Source organism: Corythoichthys intestinalis, chromosome 20, assembly GCF_030265065.1.
Source record: "Corythoichthys intestinalis isolate RoL2023-P3 chromosome 20, ASM3026506v1, whole genome shotgun sequence".
Lineage (NCBI taxonomy): Eukaryota > Metazoa > Chordata > Actinopteri > Syngnathiformes > Syngnathidae > Corythoichthys > Corythoichthys intestinalis.
This window is the reverse complement of record NC_080414.1, coordinates 13,386,031-13,407,506: the sequence shown is the minus strand read 5'-3', so window position 1 is coordinate 13,407,506 and position 21,476 is coordinate 13,386,031. Positions and strand designations below refer to the sequence as shown.

General features: G+C 38.7%; 1 protein-coding gene across 3 annotated transcripts in view; it reads right to left on the bottom strand.

Moving 5' to 3' along the window:
- Positions 1 to 3,269: 3,269 nt before the first annotated feature.
- map7d2b (MAP7 domain containing 2b) overlaps positions 3,270 to 21,476 on the bottom strand; it is a 28,691-nt gene continuing 10,484 nt past the window's right edge. The window contains exons 4-15 of one of the 3 annotated variants that reach the window (XM_057825063.1): positions 18,070 to 18,175; positions 14,847 to 14,936; positions 14,469 to 14,662; positions 10,774 to 10,847; positions 10,521 to 10,687; positions 10,317 to 10,455; positions 8,508 to 8,688; positions 8,323 to 8,427; positions 8,190 to 8,253; positions 5,833 to 5,980; positions 5,538 to 5,770; positions 3,270 to 4,146 (exon numbers count right to left, since the gene is read on the bottom strand). In XM_057825063.1, coding sequence (XP_057681046.1) covers positions 5,560 to 5,770; positions 5,833 to 5,980; positions 8,190 to 8,253; positions 8,323 to 8,427; positions 8,508 to 8,688; positions 10,317 to 10,455; positions 10,521 to 10,687; positions 10,774 to 10,847; positions 14,469 to 14,662; positions 14,847 to 14,936; positions 18,070 to 18,175 — 1,479 coding nt within the window. In that variant the 3' untranslated portion in view covers positions 3,270 to 4,146; positions 5,538 to 5,559. Of the gene's footprint in view, positions 4,147 to 5,537; positions 5,771 to 5,832; positions 5,981 to 8,189; positions 8,254 to 8,322; positions 8,428 to 8,507; positions 8,689 to 10,316; positions 10,456 to 10,520; positions 10,688 to 10,773; positions 10,848 to 14,468; positions 14,663 to 14,846; positions 14,937 to 18,069; positions 18,392 to 21,476 lie in introns of those variants that run through there. The other 2 variants (XM_057825064.1, XM_057825065.1) reach the window with 2 other exon arrangements.

Genomic DNA, 21,476 nt, shown 5'->3' with positions numbered 1-21,476 from the left:
ACTTTTGGGACATGTTGATGACCCCGAAACGCAGTGTCAGCAATGAAATTAACTTACAAAAATATTTATAATAATAAGTTGAAAATGAGCGTTTTTTAGTTTCCCATTATTCTTGAGGGTAATTCTAAATCAGGCTGCTGGCAGGATAGCTGTACTTTTCACCAAGATCATCATCCATTGAATATGGTACGCCCGGCGGTGTCGTGCCAGTGTAGTTACCTCAGTCAAAAATTGTATCCCCTGGGCGGAGCCATATGGAGGTAGATTTGTGTCTTCATTATTCGATCAAAAAAAATGCTTCAATCAAAATATATTTTTTCTATTAAAAAAAGTCACTTCAATCCAAAAAAATGTGTTTGAATGCACAAATAAATTTGAAACCCAAAAAAATGTATTTGAAAGCTATTTTAATTTTATTTTATTTTTTAAATTTTTTTCATTGAAGCAACTTTTTTGATTGAAGTAATGTTGTTTTGTGTTTGGGCCACATTTTGGCAAGGACATTTGTGTCTTTATTATTCAATCAAAAATTAAGTTGCTTCATACAAATTTATATATATTTAAAAGAAAAATCATTCAATCAAAAAATAATTTAAAAAAAAAAATATATATATATATATATCATTAAAAAAAAGTTTTAGAACGCGAAAAAATATTTGAGGCTCAAAAATTTGGATTTGCACACTTAATTTTCATTAAAAAAGTTTAGCAGATTTTAGCAATCCTTTTTGTGTTTGGGCCATATTATGTGTAGGACATTTGTGTCTTAATCGTTCAATCACCCCAAAAATTGCTTCAATCAAAAAAAAATATATTTTCAACCAAAGAAGAAGTCATTCGAAAAACAAAATTGCCCTCTCCTATTTTTAAAAAAATAATACACAAAGCAAATGACCGTCTAAGGTGCTAGTCACATGATATGTTCAAAAAATTATTTTGACCCATTATAAGAATCATTTTTTTGTTCATTTCATTCATTTTTGTTGTTTGTTTTCTTGCTTTACAACTTTTATATGCATAAGAAATTCAATTACATGCAATGACACTTTTCGTCCACCAAGGGGGCCCTGGACCCCCCACTCCCCCTTAAACTCCGCTTATGTATAAAACAACTTCAGTAAGTTATTACGTGAGAAATTTCACATTTTGACGTGACCATTTATGGCCATAAAATGTTATATATTTGAAGTTTGCATTTTTCACCGTCAGCTCAAAAGACAGCAATTAGTTTTGTTTAGTTTTTCCTCCATTATAACACTTGAAGGAGGGCCGGCCCAGGCCATTTGGGGGCCCTAAGCAAAATAATGCAAAGGGGCCCATATTTTTGGCACACCATTTCGTCACAGTGTACTGCGAAACCCATACATGCAATCCAAGCCATACGTCCATATTTTGTATATTAATCAGATTTTGTTGCACTGCATACTTCAAACTTCTCACCCCAAATGATTGTCAGTACTTACAGTAGATAGCACCAAACCTTTTTCTAAAAGAGGAAAGAAAGAAGTTAAGGAAGAACTTTTTTTTTTTTTTTGGCTTGTAATCTAGTATCAAAACTCACAAAAGTCAAATAAAGCAAACTGTAGAAAACAAAATAGAATATAAATTAAACGATTGCCAGATTGGGGCCCCCTAGTGGTCAGGGGCCCTTAGCAGCTGCATAGTCTGCGCATAGGCTGGGCCGGCCCTGACTTGAAGTAACACTAGGTAACTTTTCAGTTTTGGCCAATTTTAGCAACACAGGTGGACAAAACTGGTAGATTTTTTTCCTTAAGGAAGACTGCGTTTCCCATGAAGAGCAGCGCACACCCACAGTGTCATAAAATCCTGATCTCCCGGTCGCCTGCAGATGGATTAAACAACATTTCTGTTACCAGCGGCTGTGCAAGGGATAAATAGTAATGAGTTAATGAATCAGGATGTGGCTAAACAAAAGGAAATAACATTGTTGACAATAAGAAACGTTTGATTTTGTACCATATTCCCCCATCGGCCTGCCAACCCCCGACGACTTAGGTTGAAGGGTGGGGGTTCGCACCCTTATGTCATTGTTTGCATGCTATCCTCTGTAAAATATGAAAATCTATCAATGTTTGGTTGGTTTTAGTTAAAAAGACACTTTTTACATCTGTGTGATTTTGACAAAGATCAGATCAAATTTGATGGTGATTTTATGCAGTTATGTGAGAAATTCCAAAAGGTTCAGATACTTTTTCATACCACTGAATAAAAGAGTTGTCATTCAACTAGTTGTCAGTCGACATATGATCACAAATGTTTTGAAAATATTTTATAAAGGTTGAAAAGTTACCTAGTGTAGCTTTAATAATTGTTAGTAATGTATTCCTTTAATTTACAGTATTATAGAGTATCACTGTTGAAGGGAATAGTGTCTTTTCTTGTATTTACCATTTGACTGTATTACAGTATCCCACCCAATATAAAATAAATAGTATTTATATCATTGTTTAACAAAAAAAAAAAAAGCAGAATATATTTGATATTCTGAACAGTTAGACTCGGAATGATTAGAACTGGCAGCGCCAAGACAAGACAGAAAGGTACAGGATGTCTTCTGACCACGGAAGCCCAACGCGCGCGTCATGCAGCTGACTGAGCAAGATTGACATCTACAAGCCCCTCGTCTGCACAACCAAATCCCGCAATCAGCTCTTCCGAACAGTCCAGAACAAATGGCGGGACATCTTGTCTTGCCACAAGGAGAATCTGATATGGAGGAACCCGTGACCGAGAAGTGAACACTCAGCACTCAGGTGGAGCTGAGGATGGCAAAATCCTCATCTCTCCTTGCCCTGACAACAACAACGCCCAAACACACCCTTCTTCCAGACCACAGACCACCTCACCAGAGCCTTTAAAAGATTGAATGTTTAACTAATCGGTCATTTTTCTCAGGAATCTTTTGTGATATGGTGACCCTGGATCCAGTTTGCCTGCTCGTCTGGGTCTCTTTGCTGTTTTGCCTTGCCGTTTGATCGCTGTCGACCTGAGTAAATTGTCAACTAGTGTTTCGAAGTCTTTTTCCAGCTTTCAAAATGGAGTCAGTGCAAGGGGTTAAGACTAAAGTGAACGCGCGGAATTTGGCCTTTTGGCCGGGTTGTCGGCATTCCGGCGGTTTGGCTGGCGTGATTCCAGCAATCTGGCTGAAAAGTCAGATTCCTTCACTGTGTTTACTTATACACGCCAGAAAAATCCAGAAGTAAAATAATATACTGTATGTCATCTAGTGGCATAAAAAGACACACTCCTGATATTCTGATGAAGTTTATTGATGTTATTCAGCAATAATTCATGCATCACATCTACAATGATATATTCAACCAGGCTGCAGCGTACTACAATTTGAGGAGACACAAGTGGCCTTAATGTCGACTCCCAGCCATAATGAGCATCAAGCTAAAGCGCGTCGAAACACGTTTGTCGTTGCTCCTCAGCCACCATTTTGGAAGTGCGCGTGCCGGAGGACGTAACCGGTCGAGGTCGAAGGCCTCAGAGGTGACGAGTGTCCGCGGGTTAAAGAACGAGAGTGAGCGTGGAGTACAGAGTAATAATAGTGCATACTACACACCGCAGCTAGCATGGTTAGTCAGTGCCGTACAACTACGTACATACACGCCACACAAAAACAGAACTTTTTGCGCGTTGCGTACATGTCAAAACTGAGTGACGCTCATCCTTCGTTATGGATTTCACAGTCCACGAAATGTCCAGAGGAGCCGGAGCTACAGGCTACGAATCAACAGAATGAACGCGCAGGGTAGCCAAGCTACGGGTGCGACCGCTAACATCTCTGGTGATGTTTTTGATCCATTTAAGCTATTTACATGGTCCCAAAAGCCAGCAGGGGGAAGCAGTCTTTCCTCTTCTTTTAGCTTCTGGGATCTTCACGTGACACATTAGATAGCCTCAGATTAAAAATAATGGTAACCTGGAGCTCGTTACGTGTCGTGGTTCAATCGCTAAATTGACCATTTGAGTGTACAGTAGAGTGAATGAAGTGTCAATTTCAAGATGACTTGTAGTTATCTGGAGATGTTTAAGGGTGTCGATCAAGTTGGAGCGTGGTGAGCAGTAGCTGTTCTTGGACTGCTGCCGACAGTCGACAAGCCAAGGATGCAAGTTTTCCTAAAAAAACAAACAAAACAAAAAACCTGAAAATTAGCAGTCAAGATTTCTTTAAATGTGTTTGAAACATAGTGTTCGGTTCAATCTAAGTAAAGAACGAATAAAGAGATTATTATCAAATTTGTTTGATATGTTAGTAATAGAGACGGAAGAGGTAATGAAATTCTGGGGTCATTAGGTCAAAGGGCACAGAGGTCAGAAAATGAATTTCGAGATAAGGGATTACCATAACTTTCGAACCATTAGCCGCTACTTTTTTCCTTCATTTAGAATCCTGCAGCTAGTAGTCCAGTGCGGCTTATTTGTTGATTTACTTGGATTAACACTTTCAACAGTATTGTTGTGCAGCATGCCTCCTAGCATGCATTGCAGCGCTACAGATGTAAATAACAATCAAAATTCATGCTCTGTGCTAATTATTTCTTTAGTTATTGTTCCAGTTGTTTCATTAACTGCTAATTATGGTATTTGGTAACACTTTATTTAACAATGGTGTAATAAGACCGGCATAATTATGACACGTTATTATCATGGGCATTACTGAATTCTTGTGACAGATGTCATTAAGTGTCATCGGCAAATTATGGCACTACCTCCATTTATGTCCAGCTCAGATCTTTTACATCCACTCAAAATGAGATAATTTGCCGGATAACACTAAATGACATCTGCTATAAGCATTCATTAATGCTCATGACAGTGTCATGTCATAGTTATGATTGTCTAATGACAGTCTTATGGGGTTACTTTCAAATAAAGTGTTACCGAATACCATAACTAGCAATTAATGAAACAACTGGAACAGTAACTGAAGAAATAATCAGCACAGAACGTGAATTTTGATTGGTTTTTACATCTGCAGCGCTGCAATGCATGCTAGGAGGTAGTGGTGTCAACAATAATCGATGCGGCGATGCATCCCGATGCGGGGCATGGACAATTCGATTTGATGCGGGCAACAAGCCGAATCGATTCAGAGCATTTTAAAATATATAAGTACGTTCAAAAATCTTCCTTGCGCAATTCCAGTGACAGACGTATGATGGTGCTGTCAAATAAAGTGTTACCGGTTAATATCTTTTGGAGTAAATATCCCATAATACACTGAGGACAGCTGCGGCTTATAGTCCAGTGCGGCTTATCTCTGAACAAATGTCGTTTTCGTGTCAAATTTGGTGGGTGGCAGCTTGTAGTCAGGTGTGTCTTATAGTGCGAAAATTACGCTAGCCTATTTAAATGAAATTAGCAGGGTAGGTGATCTGAAGAGAAAAGTTCAAAAGTCACAGAGGTCAGAAATATAGTGATGCTTTGAATTTGGTTGCTTAGGTAAGTTTGAAATGTTTTTTTCTGTTAATTCATTCACAAAACAAGTTAATGATGGTCTGTCGTACCCGCGCCTGTTCACCCGCCGCCTCACACGTCCACCTGGCCGTGAATAAGCGCAGTGGACTCAGCGGCTGCGGTGTTGTACGCTTGGATAAGGAGGTTCTCGTTAAGGTCGCCCACCCCGCTGCCGCCCTGCAGTTTGGGGAAGGCCTGAGGTTCGGCGTCCGTCACTTGATCCGGCCCGTCCGCCACCGGCGAGAACTCCTGAGCGCTGGCCGTCTCGTCCCTGGACACCGGACTGACAGACGCGGAACTTTCAGGACCGGAGATCGTCGGAAATAGGATGAGTAACGTTCTCACCTGACGTCCATGGACTGAACGCCGTCTGACAGTTCGTCCACGCAGCTTTTGTTCTCCAGTGGTCCCAGCAGGATGGCGGGAGGTTCGGACGGAGTCGGAGCGTCCTCTTCCAGGACTAGCGCCGCCATTTCAGGCCTTGCGTCGCACGCTGATGAGAACAACAAATAATTTTGCCTAGTATTGTTGCAGATTAATAGAGGGCACCGTTTCCAAGATGGCTTAAATGTGCTGAGTCATGCTGCAGTCAAGGGCGTAGGTTTGAATAGGGATGGTAGGAACATAACTACCAACTTTTCACGATGCTCAAATTGTCCCTACCAACTTTTAAGCAACCTTATTTGCATTATATAATGACTTCAGTTATATATTTAATTTAGATCGTCTTCCCATGTTTTAAGGATAGTATTAAGTAACCCTACCATTATTAAATGAAGTACAGTACTTTCAATATATTCAGACTTACATTGACCCCTTTTTTACTTGCTAAATGGGCCAGTCCATTTTATTCCCTTTTTAAAAACTGCAGTAATAAAACCTCTCCTAAAAAAACCTAATCTGGATGCCTCAACCATTAGTGATTACAGGCCAATATCAAATCTGACATTCCTGGGGAAAATTATCGAAAGGGTTTTGTTCGAACAGATCCAGACTTTTATGATGTAAAACAATCTTTTTAACTCATTTCAGTCTGGATTTCGGCCACAACACAGCACCGAGACCGTGCTTATCAAAGTCCTAAATGATATTCGTCGGAATACCGATGCAGGTAAATAATCTGTTCTGCTACTATTGGATCTCAGCGCCGCATTCGACACGGTTGATCACAACATACTACTCAGCAGATTCTTCAGTGGTTCACATCCTATTTACATGATAGGGATTTCTTTGTGTCAATCGGAAACCATCAGTCAGAACGAACCAAATTCACGTGTGGAGTCCCTCAAGGGTCAATTCTTGGACCACTCTTATTTAACATCTATTTGCTTCCCTTAGCTCATATTATGGAACAGTATGACATCTCCTATCACACCTACTGTATGCAGATGACACACAACTGTACATTTCTGTGTCCCCACATGATTATAGTCCCTTAGTCTCCTTGAGTAAATGCATTCATCAAATCAATGAATGGATGTGCCAGACTTTTCTCCAGTTAAATGTGGAGAAGACAGAAGTGATCATTTTTTGGCCAAAAAAGGAAAGGTCAAAGATAAGCAGGCACCTTAGCACAATGTCACTTACAGCTACAAATCAACAGAATCTCATCTCAGTCCCCAGACCTTGTTTTGTTGGCAAAAGGTGGTTGTACAAAGTTTTAACACCAGGGGTGCTAATAATTGTGACACACATTATTTGATGTCAAATAATTTTTTCTTTATGTGGGATTTTTTTCCCCACTGAATGAATGCACTTGTATTGAAGGTTGGATTTTTCTCTTTTTTTTCCATTAAGGTCCCATATTATTTAAATAAAAAAAATATATTAGAAGCTAAAAAACACATCTTTTTCAGGGGTGCCAATAATTATGGAGGGCACTGTACATATGGGTACAAATGTACCTATGAAAATTGTGGCGCTATCGTTAGCTAATTATATTTATCTGTGGACACCATGTGGCTTCCTCCAGTATTTTCCAAACAGTTTTATGAGCAACAAACCATTTAAAGTCTAACTTAACATTGGCTGCCATTGACTGGGATAAACGCCCAATCGGGATTGGCGATGGGGCGGCGTAGGGTTGGTTGCCGATGGGCTTACACTCACAAGGGATTCACTCGATTACTGGTTTCTAGATCACATAACTGATTTGTGTACACTACACCCCTCCCAGTCACTTAGCTTATAGACTCCCCCACCCCACTCCCAATCTTTCCTTGGTCAACAGGCCCCCCACATGGTGTCAAGTTACTGTCAACCAGAAATACATCTAGCTGACGATAGCACCAACATACAGTATTTATAGTTAGTGGCATTCAATGTATTTCTTGTTGTTGTTTATGTTTCTTTTTCTTTTCTTGTTTCTTTTCTTTTCTTCTGTTCCCCCACAACCCCCTTCCTCTTCGCGGCTTTGTCATAATAAACGAGGTATGTTGAATGATCACAATGGGAGTGTGTCATACTCTCAGTGTGAAACATTAAAACTGTTCAGACCAACCGGACACTTAGACTTCCATTCTCTGTGTCAAACAGCTGTTACACATAGCGATTTGACAGTTGCTGTCATATTTTCGGAATCAAAGCACCGTGTACTGGAACAGCATTACGGCCCTGAATCTTATACCAGAACTACGTTCCTGACCGTTCTGGGCCACTTTCACCCCTGCCTGTAAGTTAGCTAGAACATGGATGAGGGATACCTGTTGCACCAGGTGGAGCTTCCACGTCACTCTTGCGTGTTCTTCTCATGATTTCTTCAATCCTCTGCAAAGCAAGGAGATTAATAAAGTCGCGTTGACAAAGCTGAAGAAGACGAAAGTTGTTGCCGCTTACTTTTTTCCTCTGCTGCCTCTCCTGCTCCTCCTGGATGTGAAGCTGCTCCCGCTCCCTCCTCTTTCTCTCGGCTTCTCTCTGAGCTCGCTGGAAGGCCTCCTCTCTCTGCGGAGCAAAAATTCAAGTTCACTAGGTTTTGAGGGTTGTTGTCGTCGTCATGATAACCAAGACGAGAGAAGACGGACATCCTTGTCCAGCTGCTCCTGCATGTTCTTCCATCGCTGCTCCTTCTGCCGACGTTCCTCCTCCTCTCTGTTCTTCCTCTCTTCTTCCCGCAGGGCTCGCTCCTCCTCGGCCTGCTGAGCCGCTCTCTCCTGTAGCTCCCGGGCCTCCTGCTGCCTCCTGCGCTCCTCCTCCGCCCTCAGTCTGAAGTAAGAGGACAACCGTGAGCTTCAGTGGTCCGCTACAGCATTTATTTAGAAAATCAATCAGACAGCTCCGACAAACATTGCGCCACGCCTTCCAGTAGGGGGGCGACCTAGGCAGAACGTTGAGGTAGCTTTCATTGTGTTAAACTCAAACACACACTGCGTTCTAACGCCGGATTTAGGTGGAAACAGGACGAAAGTTTTACTGCATACAAGCAGGAAGGAGTGTCTCAAGAGTGATTTGGTCGAGGATTCAAGGTAATTATTATATAAAATAGCACCATTCATGCACTTTGAAATGTGAAAAAAATGCATGGAGCAAATGTAGCTTAACTTTAGCTTCAAATATTTACGTAAAATGAACTATTACTGCTCGTTTTTTGCTTTTAACCAAGAATCTAGACTGTTTTACGTTCATATCTATAGAAATTCTGCGATTTATGAATTAATTTGCAAAAATGTTTAACTTAAAAAGCTCTTTGTTTTGTGACGACCGCCACGTTGGATTACACAATAGCGTAATTATAGCTTGAAATATTTACGTAAAATGCAACCAGTTCAGGGTGTCCCCTGCCTACTGCCCGAGTTAGCTGGGATAGGCTCCAGCACTTCCGCGACCCTCGTGAGGAATAAGCGGCATGGAAAATGAATGAATGAATGAATGAACAATAACTGCCCAGTTTTTGCTTTTAACTAAGCATCTAGACTGCTTTACGTTATTATATATAGAAATTGCAGGATTTAGGCATTTATTTACAAGAGTTTTCAATTTAAAAAGCTCTTTGCTTGGTGACAGCCGCCACGTTGGATTACACAAGTGCGTAAAAATAGCTTGAAGTAGTTACGTAAAATGAACGATAACAGCTCGTTTTTTGCTTTTAACCAAGCATCTAGACTGGTTTACGTTCATATCTATAGAAATTCCGGGATTTATGCATTTCGTTACAAGAATATTCAACATAAAAAACTCTTTGTTTTGTGACAGCCGCCACGTTGGATTACACAATAGCGTAACTTTAGTTTGAAATATTTACGTAAAATGAATGATAAATGCCCGTTTTTTGCTTTTAACCAAGAATCCTGACTGTTTTACATTCATTTTTATAGAAATTCCGCAATTTACAGATTTATTTACAAGAATTTTTAACTTAAAAAGCTCTTTGTTTTGTGACGGCCGCCATGTTGGATTTTGTATCGCTACGCAATAGCCTAACTAGCGGGCCAACTGCCTGTTTTTGGGCATAAAATTTTTCTTTTAGACATTTCTGCGTTAAATATTGCTATTGATCCTGAAAATATAGGTGATTATCTCTGCATTTGGTGATTTTTGTACATCTAGCGTAAAATTTGAGAAATGTACAGCCATTTTAAGTTTTGTGATACTGATACAAAAAATAATAAATCGGGATTTTATTAGGGAGCGACTTTGAATTTTTTGATGACACTGCTCATGGAGACTCATACATGCCTAAGGGAGGTGCCTGTTTCGGTTTTAGGTCGCTAGCGGCTTTGGTTTTGAAAATATTTGAATTTTAAGTTTTTTTTAAAAATAGGCCCTCTGCGGATCGGCCCCGAGGCCCATGTTCCGTCAACTGATGGCGAAGCTTATGATAAAATAACACTCACTGTTCTTCTTCCTGCCGTTGTCGCTCCTCCTGCTCCTTCTGTAACCGAGCTAGGCGCCGCCGCTCAGCTAGCAGTCGCGACGCCTCTTCAGCGTCCATGGTGCCCCCTACGCTGCGGCCCGTGGGCGTCCCTGGAGACTCTAAAACACGCAAGGGTGACACGTCGGTCACATTTTTCTCCAATCAGCACCGTTTGTAAACGCACCTGCGCATAATTCTCTGCTAGATGATTTGGGCATCTTCTTGTCAGAGCTTTCTGATTTGGCGGACTTCCTGTCGTCGCCCGGCGTGGTGGCCCTCTGCCGGAGAGGGGAAGGCGGGTACTGACCCGGCGAGCACGGGGACTGAGCGCGACTACGGCTCGCTCGCATTCTGCCAACAAATTTGAATGTAAACAGATGTGTTTTGGGGGAATTTTGTCCCATATCAAGCAGGTAAACATCAGTTTTAATATGTACCTTTTGGGTGTAGCTGGACCTTTGCTGCTGGCTTTGAAGGAGGAACTACGAACAGGTGCTTGAGGAACCTCACCCTGCGTGGAAACACAATCATGATGGTGAATTTTTGGCCAAATATGGGTCAAATGTTTCAGTAATATGTTGAAATATCTGATAGAGTTTTTGTTAAAAAATGGTGCTCTTTGGTAAAAAATTAAGAACTGTGAAAATATGTGTAATATTTTGGGATTCAAATGGGAATAAATACGAAGGATGTGAATGTGCCATTAGGATTTTTTGAGGGGTCAAAATGGTTCATTTTTGGTCAAAAATGTGAAATTATGTAAAATATTTCTTGAAAATGTACATACATACCTCAATCAAATAATACATGAATAGGAATGATGTGAAGTTGAATGTGCCATTGGGATTTTTGGAGGGGTCAAAATGGTCCATTTTGATTAAAAAAGTGAAAATATGTCAAATATTTTGTGAAAATGTACGTAAATACGTCAATCAAATGTTACATGAATAGGAATGGGTTGAAGGTGGGATGTTGAATGTGCCATTGGGATTTTTGGGAGGGGGTCAAAATGGTCCATTTTTGGTCAAAGAAAGTGAAATTATGTCAAATATTTTGTGAAAATGTACGTACATACCTCAATAAAATGTTACATGAATAGGAATGATGTGAAGGTGATGGTGAATTGGTGATGTTGAATGTGTTAGCTTTTTGGAGTCTCAATGGTCAGTTTTTGGTAAAAAATGTGAAGATATTTGAAATATTTTATGAATAGGTTTGAATTTTTTGGGGAGGTCAATCTGGTCCATTTTTGGTCAAAAAATGAAATTATGTAAGATATTTTGTGAATATGTTCATATATCAATCAAATAAAACATTGAATAGGAATGATGTGAATGTGTGATGTTGAACGTATTTATTTTTTGGAGTCAAAATGGTCACTTTACACAAATATGTGTCAATTGTTTTAGTAATATGTTGAAATATATGAAATAGTTTTTGTTTAAAAAAAAAAAAAAGATTTTTGGTCAAAAATTTTGATGTTCAATTGTTCGTTGGGATTTTTGGGTGGGTCAAAATGGTCCATTTTGTGTCAAAAATATGAAATTGTGTAAAATATTTTGTGAATATGTTCATATGTCAATCAAATGTTACATGAATAGGAATGATGTTGTGAATGTGTGGTGTTGTCCCTTTTTTTGGAGTCAAAATGGTCCCTTTACACAAATATGTGTCAATTGTTTTAGTACAATGTTGAATTATATGATCGAGTTTTTGTTCGAGAATAGTGCTTTTTAGTCAAAAATTTGAAACTGTGAAAATATTTGTAATATTTTTGGAATATGTTCAAATGGGAATGTATGAATAGAATGTAACATAAATAGGAATAACGTGAATGTGTGATGTTGAATGTGTCAGTTTTTTGGAGTCAAAATGGTCAGTTTTGGGCCAAAAATGTGAAGAAATTTGAAATAGTTTACGAATATGTTCAAATGGGAATGTGTAAATTAAATATAATAACACTTTATAATAACTATCCGTTTTACTAGTTAATAGATCATTAGTAAATTGTTTATAAATGATTTATTGTTGATTTGTGAAGTATTTGTTAACAGTTTGTTAAGCATTTACAGGGTGTTCTTAACTTGAAACAGTTTGTGTAGAAACGTTTCAAGTTTTTGTGTGTAACGTTTGGCATTTCTATCTTTTCAGGTTAACAGATGCCGTTCACTTAAAAAGAAAAGGCATTTTGATAAGGCATTTTCCAGGCAGCGCTCATGTTGCACATTTATGAAAATCTGCCATTGAACCAACAAATATTTGTACTTTTCTTTGTATATTTAACCAATAAAACTTATGACCTTCAACATAAAGTGTGTATAGTTTTATTAAGATCCATCAACTAGCATGGACATTTGGAATGGGGTCAACCATATTGGAAAACCCTGTAAATGCTTAACGAACTGTTAACAAATACTTCACAAATCAACAATAAATCATTTATCGACAGTTTACTAATGATCTATTAACTAGTAAAACGGATAGTTATTATAAAGTGTTACCATTAAATGTTACATGAATGGCAAGGGTATTAATCTGTGATTTTGCATATATCAGTGTTTTTTTTGGGGGGGTCAAAACAGGCAATTTTTAGTCAAAAATGTCAAAATATGTGAAATGTTTGGTGAATGTCTTAATCAAATGTAACGTATAAGAATGATGTGAATGTTCGACATTTAATATGTCACTGGGATTCAGTGGGATTTTTGGGAAGGTCAATATGCTCCATTTTTGGTCAAAAAAATGTGAAATTACGGGATGAAGGGAATAGGTACCGTTCTCACACACACCATATAATTGTTTGCATTAGTCTAACACATTCATCTAACTATAGTTTAGGCAGACTTCACTCCGGGCCCTTGAACACAGTAAAGTGAATCACCTTATCGGGGCTCATGAGGGGGAAAAGGAAAAATGGTACCGTTTCTCGTAGGCACCGTCTAACTGTTTGCATTACTCGAACACACGTAATATAATCAATCAGGGAATAGTATCATTTCTCATATTCACTGTAGGACTGCACTACTCTAACACACCTAATGTAAAACAAATAGCTCACCATAGTTTAAAGAAACAGAATAGATACACAACGCCATCTTATCACAGAAGCCCAACGTGTGCGTCACGAGCAAGATTGACGCACCAACTCTGGTAATCAGTTCTCCCGACAAACGAACAAGGACAAAGACCAGCGCGCTTTGTCCTAAAACAAGTAGCGCCAGCCTGGATAACAAAGTTGATAGCGGGCGCTTGTGACGTCAAGACCAGCGTCGGTCGCTGTGGCAACCACGTCCCATCCACGCACGAACCTAAACAGCCCCAAACCGGCCAAAGAGGGATGATCCCAAAGCAACGCCCGGACACACCTTCGGCCGGCCCACTACACCACGGACTTAAAAAACACTGGACACTGAGATAAAACGGATTAGCTGCTCGGAAACATTTTCTATGTCGCCTTGTTTTGGATCCAGAATTGTCCCTCCGTCGTCTGTTTTTGCCTTGTTTTTTGACCATTGTCGACGAATAAATTGTCAACCTGCTTTCGGTGAGTCTTCTTCAAACTTTTGAAACATGGAGTCAGTACAAAGGGTTAAAATAAGAAGAGAACGCGCGGAATATCCGCCCTCCCGGGGGGCGCACGGAAGCAGTAAGCAGCGGTGCACCACTTTGTCCGGCTGTCGACGCTCCCGCGTCATCTTGGCCGGAGGGGCGAATTCCAACAGGTATATCAAATATATTATCAGGAATGAGGTGAATGTGTATGATTGTATGTGATGAATTGTATGAATGGGTTTTTGTCCCAAAATTGTGATTTTTGGTCAAAAATTTGAAATTGTGCAAATATGTGCAATATTTTGTGAATATATTCAAAGAGAAATGTATGACTCGAATGTAACATGCAAAGAATTGATGAGAATGTTTGATGTTGAATGTGTCAGTGGGTTTTTGGGGGGTTAAAATGGGCCATTTTTGGACAAAAATGCGAAATTATGTAAAATGTTTAATGAATATGTTTATATGTCAATCAAATGTCACATGAATAGCAATGATGTGAATGTGTGATGTGGAACTATTGATTAAAATGGTCGATTTTTAGTCAAAAATATGAAAATATGAGTGCGCGCATGCAGACCGTTGGTGTTTTGGCTTGAGACGTCTCATCAGGGAACGCGGCGATGCTCCTGCGATTGGATGAACTTCGGTGAGGTCTGTGCTTGTTGGAAGGAGCTGCGACTGTCTCGTTGGAGTGGAGGTTGGAGGACGAGCTGGACAGCTGCTTGCTCATTGGTTCGTCCGAGGAGTTGGGCGGAGCCAGGAACTCACAAGCTGACAAAAAATGTCAATGTAAGTCAATGACGGGACGTTAAAGGAACACGAGTGACGAGTCACATGATGATTTCAAAGGTGATGAAGTCTGCTTATTATGGGATATACTGTAGAACAAAAAAAACATGCAAAACGACAATCTGGCAGCGACAGGGCGGGGCACACAGAGTCACTTGATCAGTACCGTTACGGGATTGGCCGGTGCCGGAAGCAGCGGGGAGATGATTGGGCAGAGCGGAGCCAATGGCGTGGCAGGGCGGGGTCTTAGTGTTACCTGGCCAACAGGTAGGAGCAAAAAAAAGCGTTACGCGGCATGTACGCACGGGTTAACTGATGATGCGTTCAGGGAAAATGGGAAAAAGGAAAGATCTTGCTTTGAGCTTGCAATTCAGGCATTTTCTTATGCGGATGTGCTCGTTAGGTTCGAAGGAGTGAAGTTAAAGTAAATAAAAAGGTGAGGATGTTTAAAACATAAGACTTAAAACATTAGAACATGATGCTAATATGCTTCTTTAGATTAAATGATTTTTTTAAATGAAATGAAAGCAAGCAATATGATAGGATTGTTGATAAAGTAAATTACAATTTTCATAAAAAAAAAAACACAACAAAAAACAGCAAAGCCTAGCGTCCCGCCAGGCTTATAAATCAATTGAGGAAACCCTTTTTTGTGAACACGCAATACCGTATCAGTTACCGTAATTTTTGGACTATAAGCCGCTACTTTTTCCCCTCATTTTGAATCCTCCGACTTAAAGTTCAGTGCAACTTATTTGTTGATTTATTTGGGTTTATGTCAACATGTTCTGTGCATATTAGTTCTTCAGTTATTTTTCCAGTTGTTTCATTAATTGCTGTTTATGGTATTTGGTAACGCTTTATTTGACAGTGGCGTCATAAGACTGTCATAAGACTGTCATAATTATGAAATGACACTATCATGGGTATTACTGAATGCTTATGACAGATGTTATTAGGTGTCATCCGGCAAATATCTCACTTTTGAATGGACGTAAAAGATCTGGGCTCAGTATAAATGGAGGTAGCGACATAATTTGCCGACATAATTTACATCCATTCAAAAGTGCAATAATTTGCCGGCTGACCCATTTTGTGTCATCTGTTATAAGGATTCATTAAAGCTCATGACAGTGTCATGTCATTATTATGATTGTCTTATGAAAGTCTAATGGCACCGCTGTCAAATACCAGCAATTAATGAAACAACTGGAACAGTAACTGAAGAAATAATTAGCACAACATGAATTTTGATTGTTATTTACATTTGTAGCGCTGCAATGCATTCTAGGAGGCATGTTGGATGACAACAGTGTTGACAGCAGGTGGCAGCAGAGGTTGATTGTCTCCCCCAAGAGAGCTTTGATGGCCAAATGAAGCTTCTTCAAGCAATGAAGCTTTGCAGCCAATTGGGTCAAAGCTTCATGGTTGTTCATTGGGTCTTGTGACAGCCTTATGATGCCGCTGTCAAATAAAGTGTTACCGGTTAATATCTTTTGTTGTAAGTATCCTATAAGTGAGGATAGCTGCAGCTTATAGTCCAATGCAGCTTATCTATGTACAAATGTCGTTTTCATGTCAAATTTGGTGGGTGGCGGCTTATGGTCAGGTGCGCCTTATAGTCAGAAAATTCGCTGTATTTTTTTCCATCCTAGTTTTTATTGATTTCAGTTTACGATAATTTATAGCGTTCATAATGATATTAACGGGACACGGGGTGTGGGGCCGTTTAATAGGGGGCCTGCATTGTTGGAGTGGCCGTCAAAGCTGACCGAATGGAATCATAGACAAAGAGCTTTTTTTGTTGAAAATTCTTGTGAATAAATTCTTAAATCCCTGAATTCTTTATAGATATGGACGCAAAACAGTCTCGATTCTTGGTTAAAAAAAAACAAAACAAAAAAAAACGCGCCGTTAGCATTTAATTTATGTAAATATGTCGAAGTATGATGCTAGTCTGTGGCGGCCGCCATATGTAAACAGACCTTTTCTGGTGAAAATTCTTGTGAATAAATGCTTAAATTCCTGAATTATTTATAGATATGGATGTAAGACAGTCTCGATTCTTGGTTAAAAGCATAAAAAATTGCAGTTAGCTTTTATTTTATGTAAATATGTCGACGTACGATGCTAGTCTGTTAGTCAACGTGGCAGCCGCCATATGTAAACAGAGCTTTTCGGGTGGAAATTCTTGTAAATAAATGCTTAAATCCCTGAATTCTTTATAGATATGGACTTTAAACAGTCTCGATTCTTGGTTAATAGCAAAAAAAAAACGTGCAGTTAGCATTTATTTTACGTAAATATGTCGACGTATGATGCTAGTCCGTCAGACAATGTGGCGGCAGCCTTACAACGAGCTTTTTACGTTGAAAATTCTTGTGAAAAAACGAAAAATATTAATAATTACCTTGAATCCTCGAACAAATCACTCCTGAGACAATCCTTCCTGTTTGTATGTGGTCCAACTTTCGTACTTTTTCAACATGAATCCGGCGTTGGATCGCTGCGACCAAATGCGAATAACTAAAGCGGATTGTGGGATGGCTCCCTACTTGTAGGCATGGCGCAGTGAAGGTCGAACCTGACCCGTCAATATCATTATGAAATCTATGGAAATTTTTTTTTGTCATTTTTACCTTGACAAGAAATTAAACGGAAGCTTCTCTACCCCCACTTTCAAAATGGCGGTTGTCGTGATGACATCATCATTACATGTTGATGTCAAAACTCCTTTTCACGAAAGGCCTTGTTGTTTACACACCTAAAAACGGCTGTTGTCAAGTCGGAACAGGAAGTGCTAACGTCACAACTAAACACGCCTCAATAAATTGTCCCGTACGTAAAGACGACACATGCGCTTGTCCCCCTCCTGTAATGGCGACCGCACTGGCGCTGCAGTGATCCTAACCGCTGGGCGGGTCCGATCCCAGGTCAGCTCCGGGACGGCCCGCGAATCAATTATTGACACTGCGGCGCAGCGTGACACGCTAGCGACGTGAGAAGGCGGATTTCCGCGTGCTGCGTTCAAGGTTATGCGTGCAAAATGCGGCCTTCTCTATGTTAACTCATCGGCGGTGGTAGAAGAGCCAGAGTTGCTTTAAAAACGAGCTGTAACTTTAGCATATTACGACATATGGCGCTCAAACTTGGTACACACGTCAACAACATTCCTACTGTTCATTCGGTTTTAGTATTACTTCTTGAATTAACATTGGCTGCCATTGACGGCGATAGACGTCCAATCCATTTGGACTGGGAGGGGCGTCTATCACCGTCAATGGCAGTAAATGAGTTAAGAATACAGACACCTGTGGCTAAAAGGATGCGGAGACAAAGCAGCTCCTGCACTGCAGCCTCCACACCCTTCCCCCTTTGTCTCCACTCACCCTCCACTCCATCGGGCGGCCCCCCCCAGGTCCATCGCTTGGGCCTGTGGTCCCGGCGGTCCCGCGCCTCGCCGCCTCTCCGTCGGACCATGGCCTCCAGCCGCTCCTGCTCGTTGCGTTCGGACACAGGGAAGAAGAGACACTCCCTCACAGATCCGTCGCTACGGCGCCGCACGCCCGGCGATGCGCAGGGAGACGGCTGCGCCATGGTAACCGCATCCGAGCAGCGGCCTCGCCCTTTCGCCGCCTTCTCGCTGCTCCGTTTTGGAGTGGAGCGAGAGAACGGCGCAACACACCTCGCTCTCTTTCTCTCCCCTCCCTGTTTTTTTTTTTTTTTTTGCCTCGCCCCTCCCCCCTCCCTCTGTCTTACCTTCCTCCCTTTGGTGGAGGAGTCAGCTGATATTCATCCAACATCCTCTTATGGAATATTCAGACATGATGTCATGTTCTTACATGAGAACATACGATCGATGACGTGATGTTTTGAGGACCAAAATCTGCTTCAAACCATCATGTCATCAAACCGTAGTCACGCTAGTCTCGACAGCCTTCTGCAGGTTACACCTACTGGTGGAGGTTGTTAAAATTGGCTACTTGGCTAGACGTCCAATCCAACTGAAGCGTGAGGGATGGCAGCACCCACCAGCTTCAAATGGATTGGACGTCTGCTAGTGATAAACTCATTTAAATTTATAGCAGTAGCAGCAAAACAGCCCCAGGGCAGCCATGTTGGTACAGGTGACATTCCTATCAAAGTCGAGTTATGACTAGCTTATTTCTCAAGCGATTATTTATCAATGTCAAAGGATCTGTTATTTACTCCTTGTCTGCCATTGACGGCGCGAGACGTCCATTCCAATTGAAGTGGGAGGGTTGACAGCGAATGAACGAATGTTACTTGAATCGGTATCGGTGAAACACACACAAAAGGAAAAAAAAAGAAAAAAAGAAAAAAAAAAAACACCCTTTTTCATTAGAAATCAATGGGAAACAAATAATCAAAATTAAAAGAAGATAGAAAAATAAAAAATGTACAATTATATCTAAAATATATTATAGATATATAAAAAACTAATGTAAATAACTAATCTAATTAAATTAATTTTCAAAAAGAAATTATAATAACAATTTAAAAATAAAATATAATAATTAATAACAATAACAATTAAAAGAAAATAAAAGAAAAAATATATAATAATCAAAGATAATTGTTAAAAAATGAATTATAATGACCATTCTAAATTTATAAAATAAAATAAAATACATAAAAAAAAAAAATCAATTTCAATAGAAATCAATGGGATTTTTTTTAATGAAAGTAAATTAATTTAAAAATAATAATACAATAAAAATTAAATCTAATTAAATTTATTCTTAAAAATAAATTATAATAACAATGCAAAATTTAAAAATAAAATAAAATAATTAATAATAAATTTAAAAAAACAACAACCCATTTTTCAAAGAAATCAATGGGAAACATAATAAAAATTAAAAGAAAAAAATACAATTATATATAATATATTATAAATATATCTTATATAAAAATATATTTAATTCTATTTAAATTAATTTTAAAAAAGAAATTATAATAATTCTAAAGTCTAAAATAAAATAAAACAATTAAAAACACGTTTAAAAAAACAACAACACATTTTTTAATAGAAATCAATGGGTATTTAAAAAAAATTACAATAAATAAAAAAATAATAATAAAAAATAATTCATTATCAAAAATGATTTATAATAACAATTCTAAATTTATAAAATAAAATAAAATAAATAATTGGAAATACATTTTTTAATATAAAAACTCCCTTTTCAAAAGAAATCAATGGGATTTTTTTTTTAATTAAAGTAAATTAAATATAAATTAAAAATATTAAATAATAATACAATACAAAATTCAAATCTAAAAAAAAGTATTCTTAAAAGTAAATTATAATAACAATACAAAATTTAAAAATATAATAAAATAATTAATAATATATATATATATATATATTTTTTAAAAACACTATTTTAATAGAAATCAATGGAAATTGAGATAAAAAATAAAAAATAAAACAAATGAAAATAATTCTACTAAATCTAATTAAAGTAATTATTAAAAATGAATTATAATAACAATTATATATTTAAAGTTTAAAAAAAAAAAAAACATAAATACTAAATCCTGAAATAGTTCCTGCAGTAATTTGACGACTGCTAACTGCCTCTAAAATTGAGGTCCAGGAATGTGCTAAAAACTGTCACAGAGGGCTTAATTCTTTTCAAATTTACAATTGTACACCAAAACAATTAAGCATTAATGTCCCTTGAAATAAGCCTCGCTCTCAACATGGGCGTCGCATTTCCCATAAAAGCCACACGATACGCTGATGTCATCGCTCGCCGTGACCACCCATCACTATGTCAATGAATTGGGGGGATGTTAGCTCACAAACGGAGGTGCTAAATCAATGAAGTCACTCCCTGAGGACCCAGACCGCCTTGGGGGGGTTGTTAACCATGTGCGCAAACACACACGGGAACACACCAAACACAAACAGACATTTACAGTCAGGAAGCGGTTCCGCCCCATCTGTCACAATCACTACTGCCCTCGTTGCTGCAATTAAAATCTCATTGATAAACCATGCTGACGCCCTCATTTCATTGACACCGTTTTTTTTTTTTTGGATGGCGCTAGACCCTCAAAATTGCGTATTTAACTCTTTCAAAACCATTGGTGATTATAGATGTGGCTCTAAAAATTACATGAAAACTCTTTAAATGAGTTTATTACTAGTAGCTGTCCAATCCATTTGAAATGGGAAGAGTGGCAGGGAATGAACAAACAAGTCAATGGCAGCCAAGTTTAGGTCAGCTAGGTAGCAATTTATTCATAGACAATATAAATTTAAAAATCAATGGCATAATGCCAAAATCAAAAGGAACAGGAAGTGACCGTGACCAGTGACCAGGTGGGGCTGTTGCTCCTTGCGCTTTTTCACCGCCATTTTGCCATTCAAATGTCAATCAAATGTAACATGAATCGGAATTATGTGAATGTGTGGGGTTGAATGTGTCCGTTTTTTGGAGTCAAAATGGTCACTTTACACAAATATGTGTTAATTGTTTTAGTAATATGTATGAATGAAAATGATTTTTTTTTGTTTAAAAATAGTGCTTTTTGGTCAAAAATTATAACTTAAGAAAATATGTGGAATATTTTGGGAATATTTTCAAATGGGAACGTGCAAATCGACTATAACATAAATATGAATGATGTGAACGTGTGAGGTTGAAAAAGTCAGTTTTTTGGTGTCAAAATGGAAGAAATTTGAAATATTTTGTGACTACGTTCGAATAAGAATGTGTAAATCAAATGTTACATGAATAGCAATGATATCAATTTGCAACGT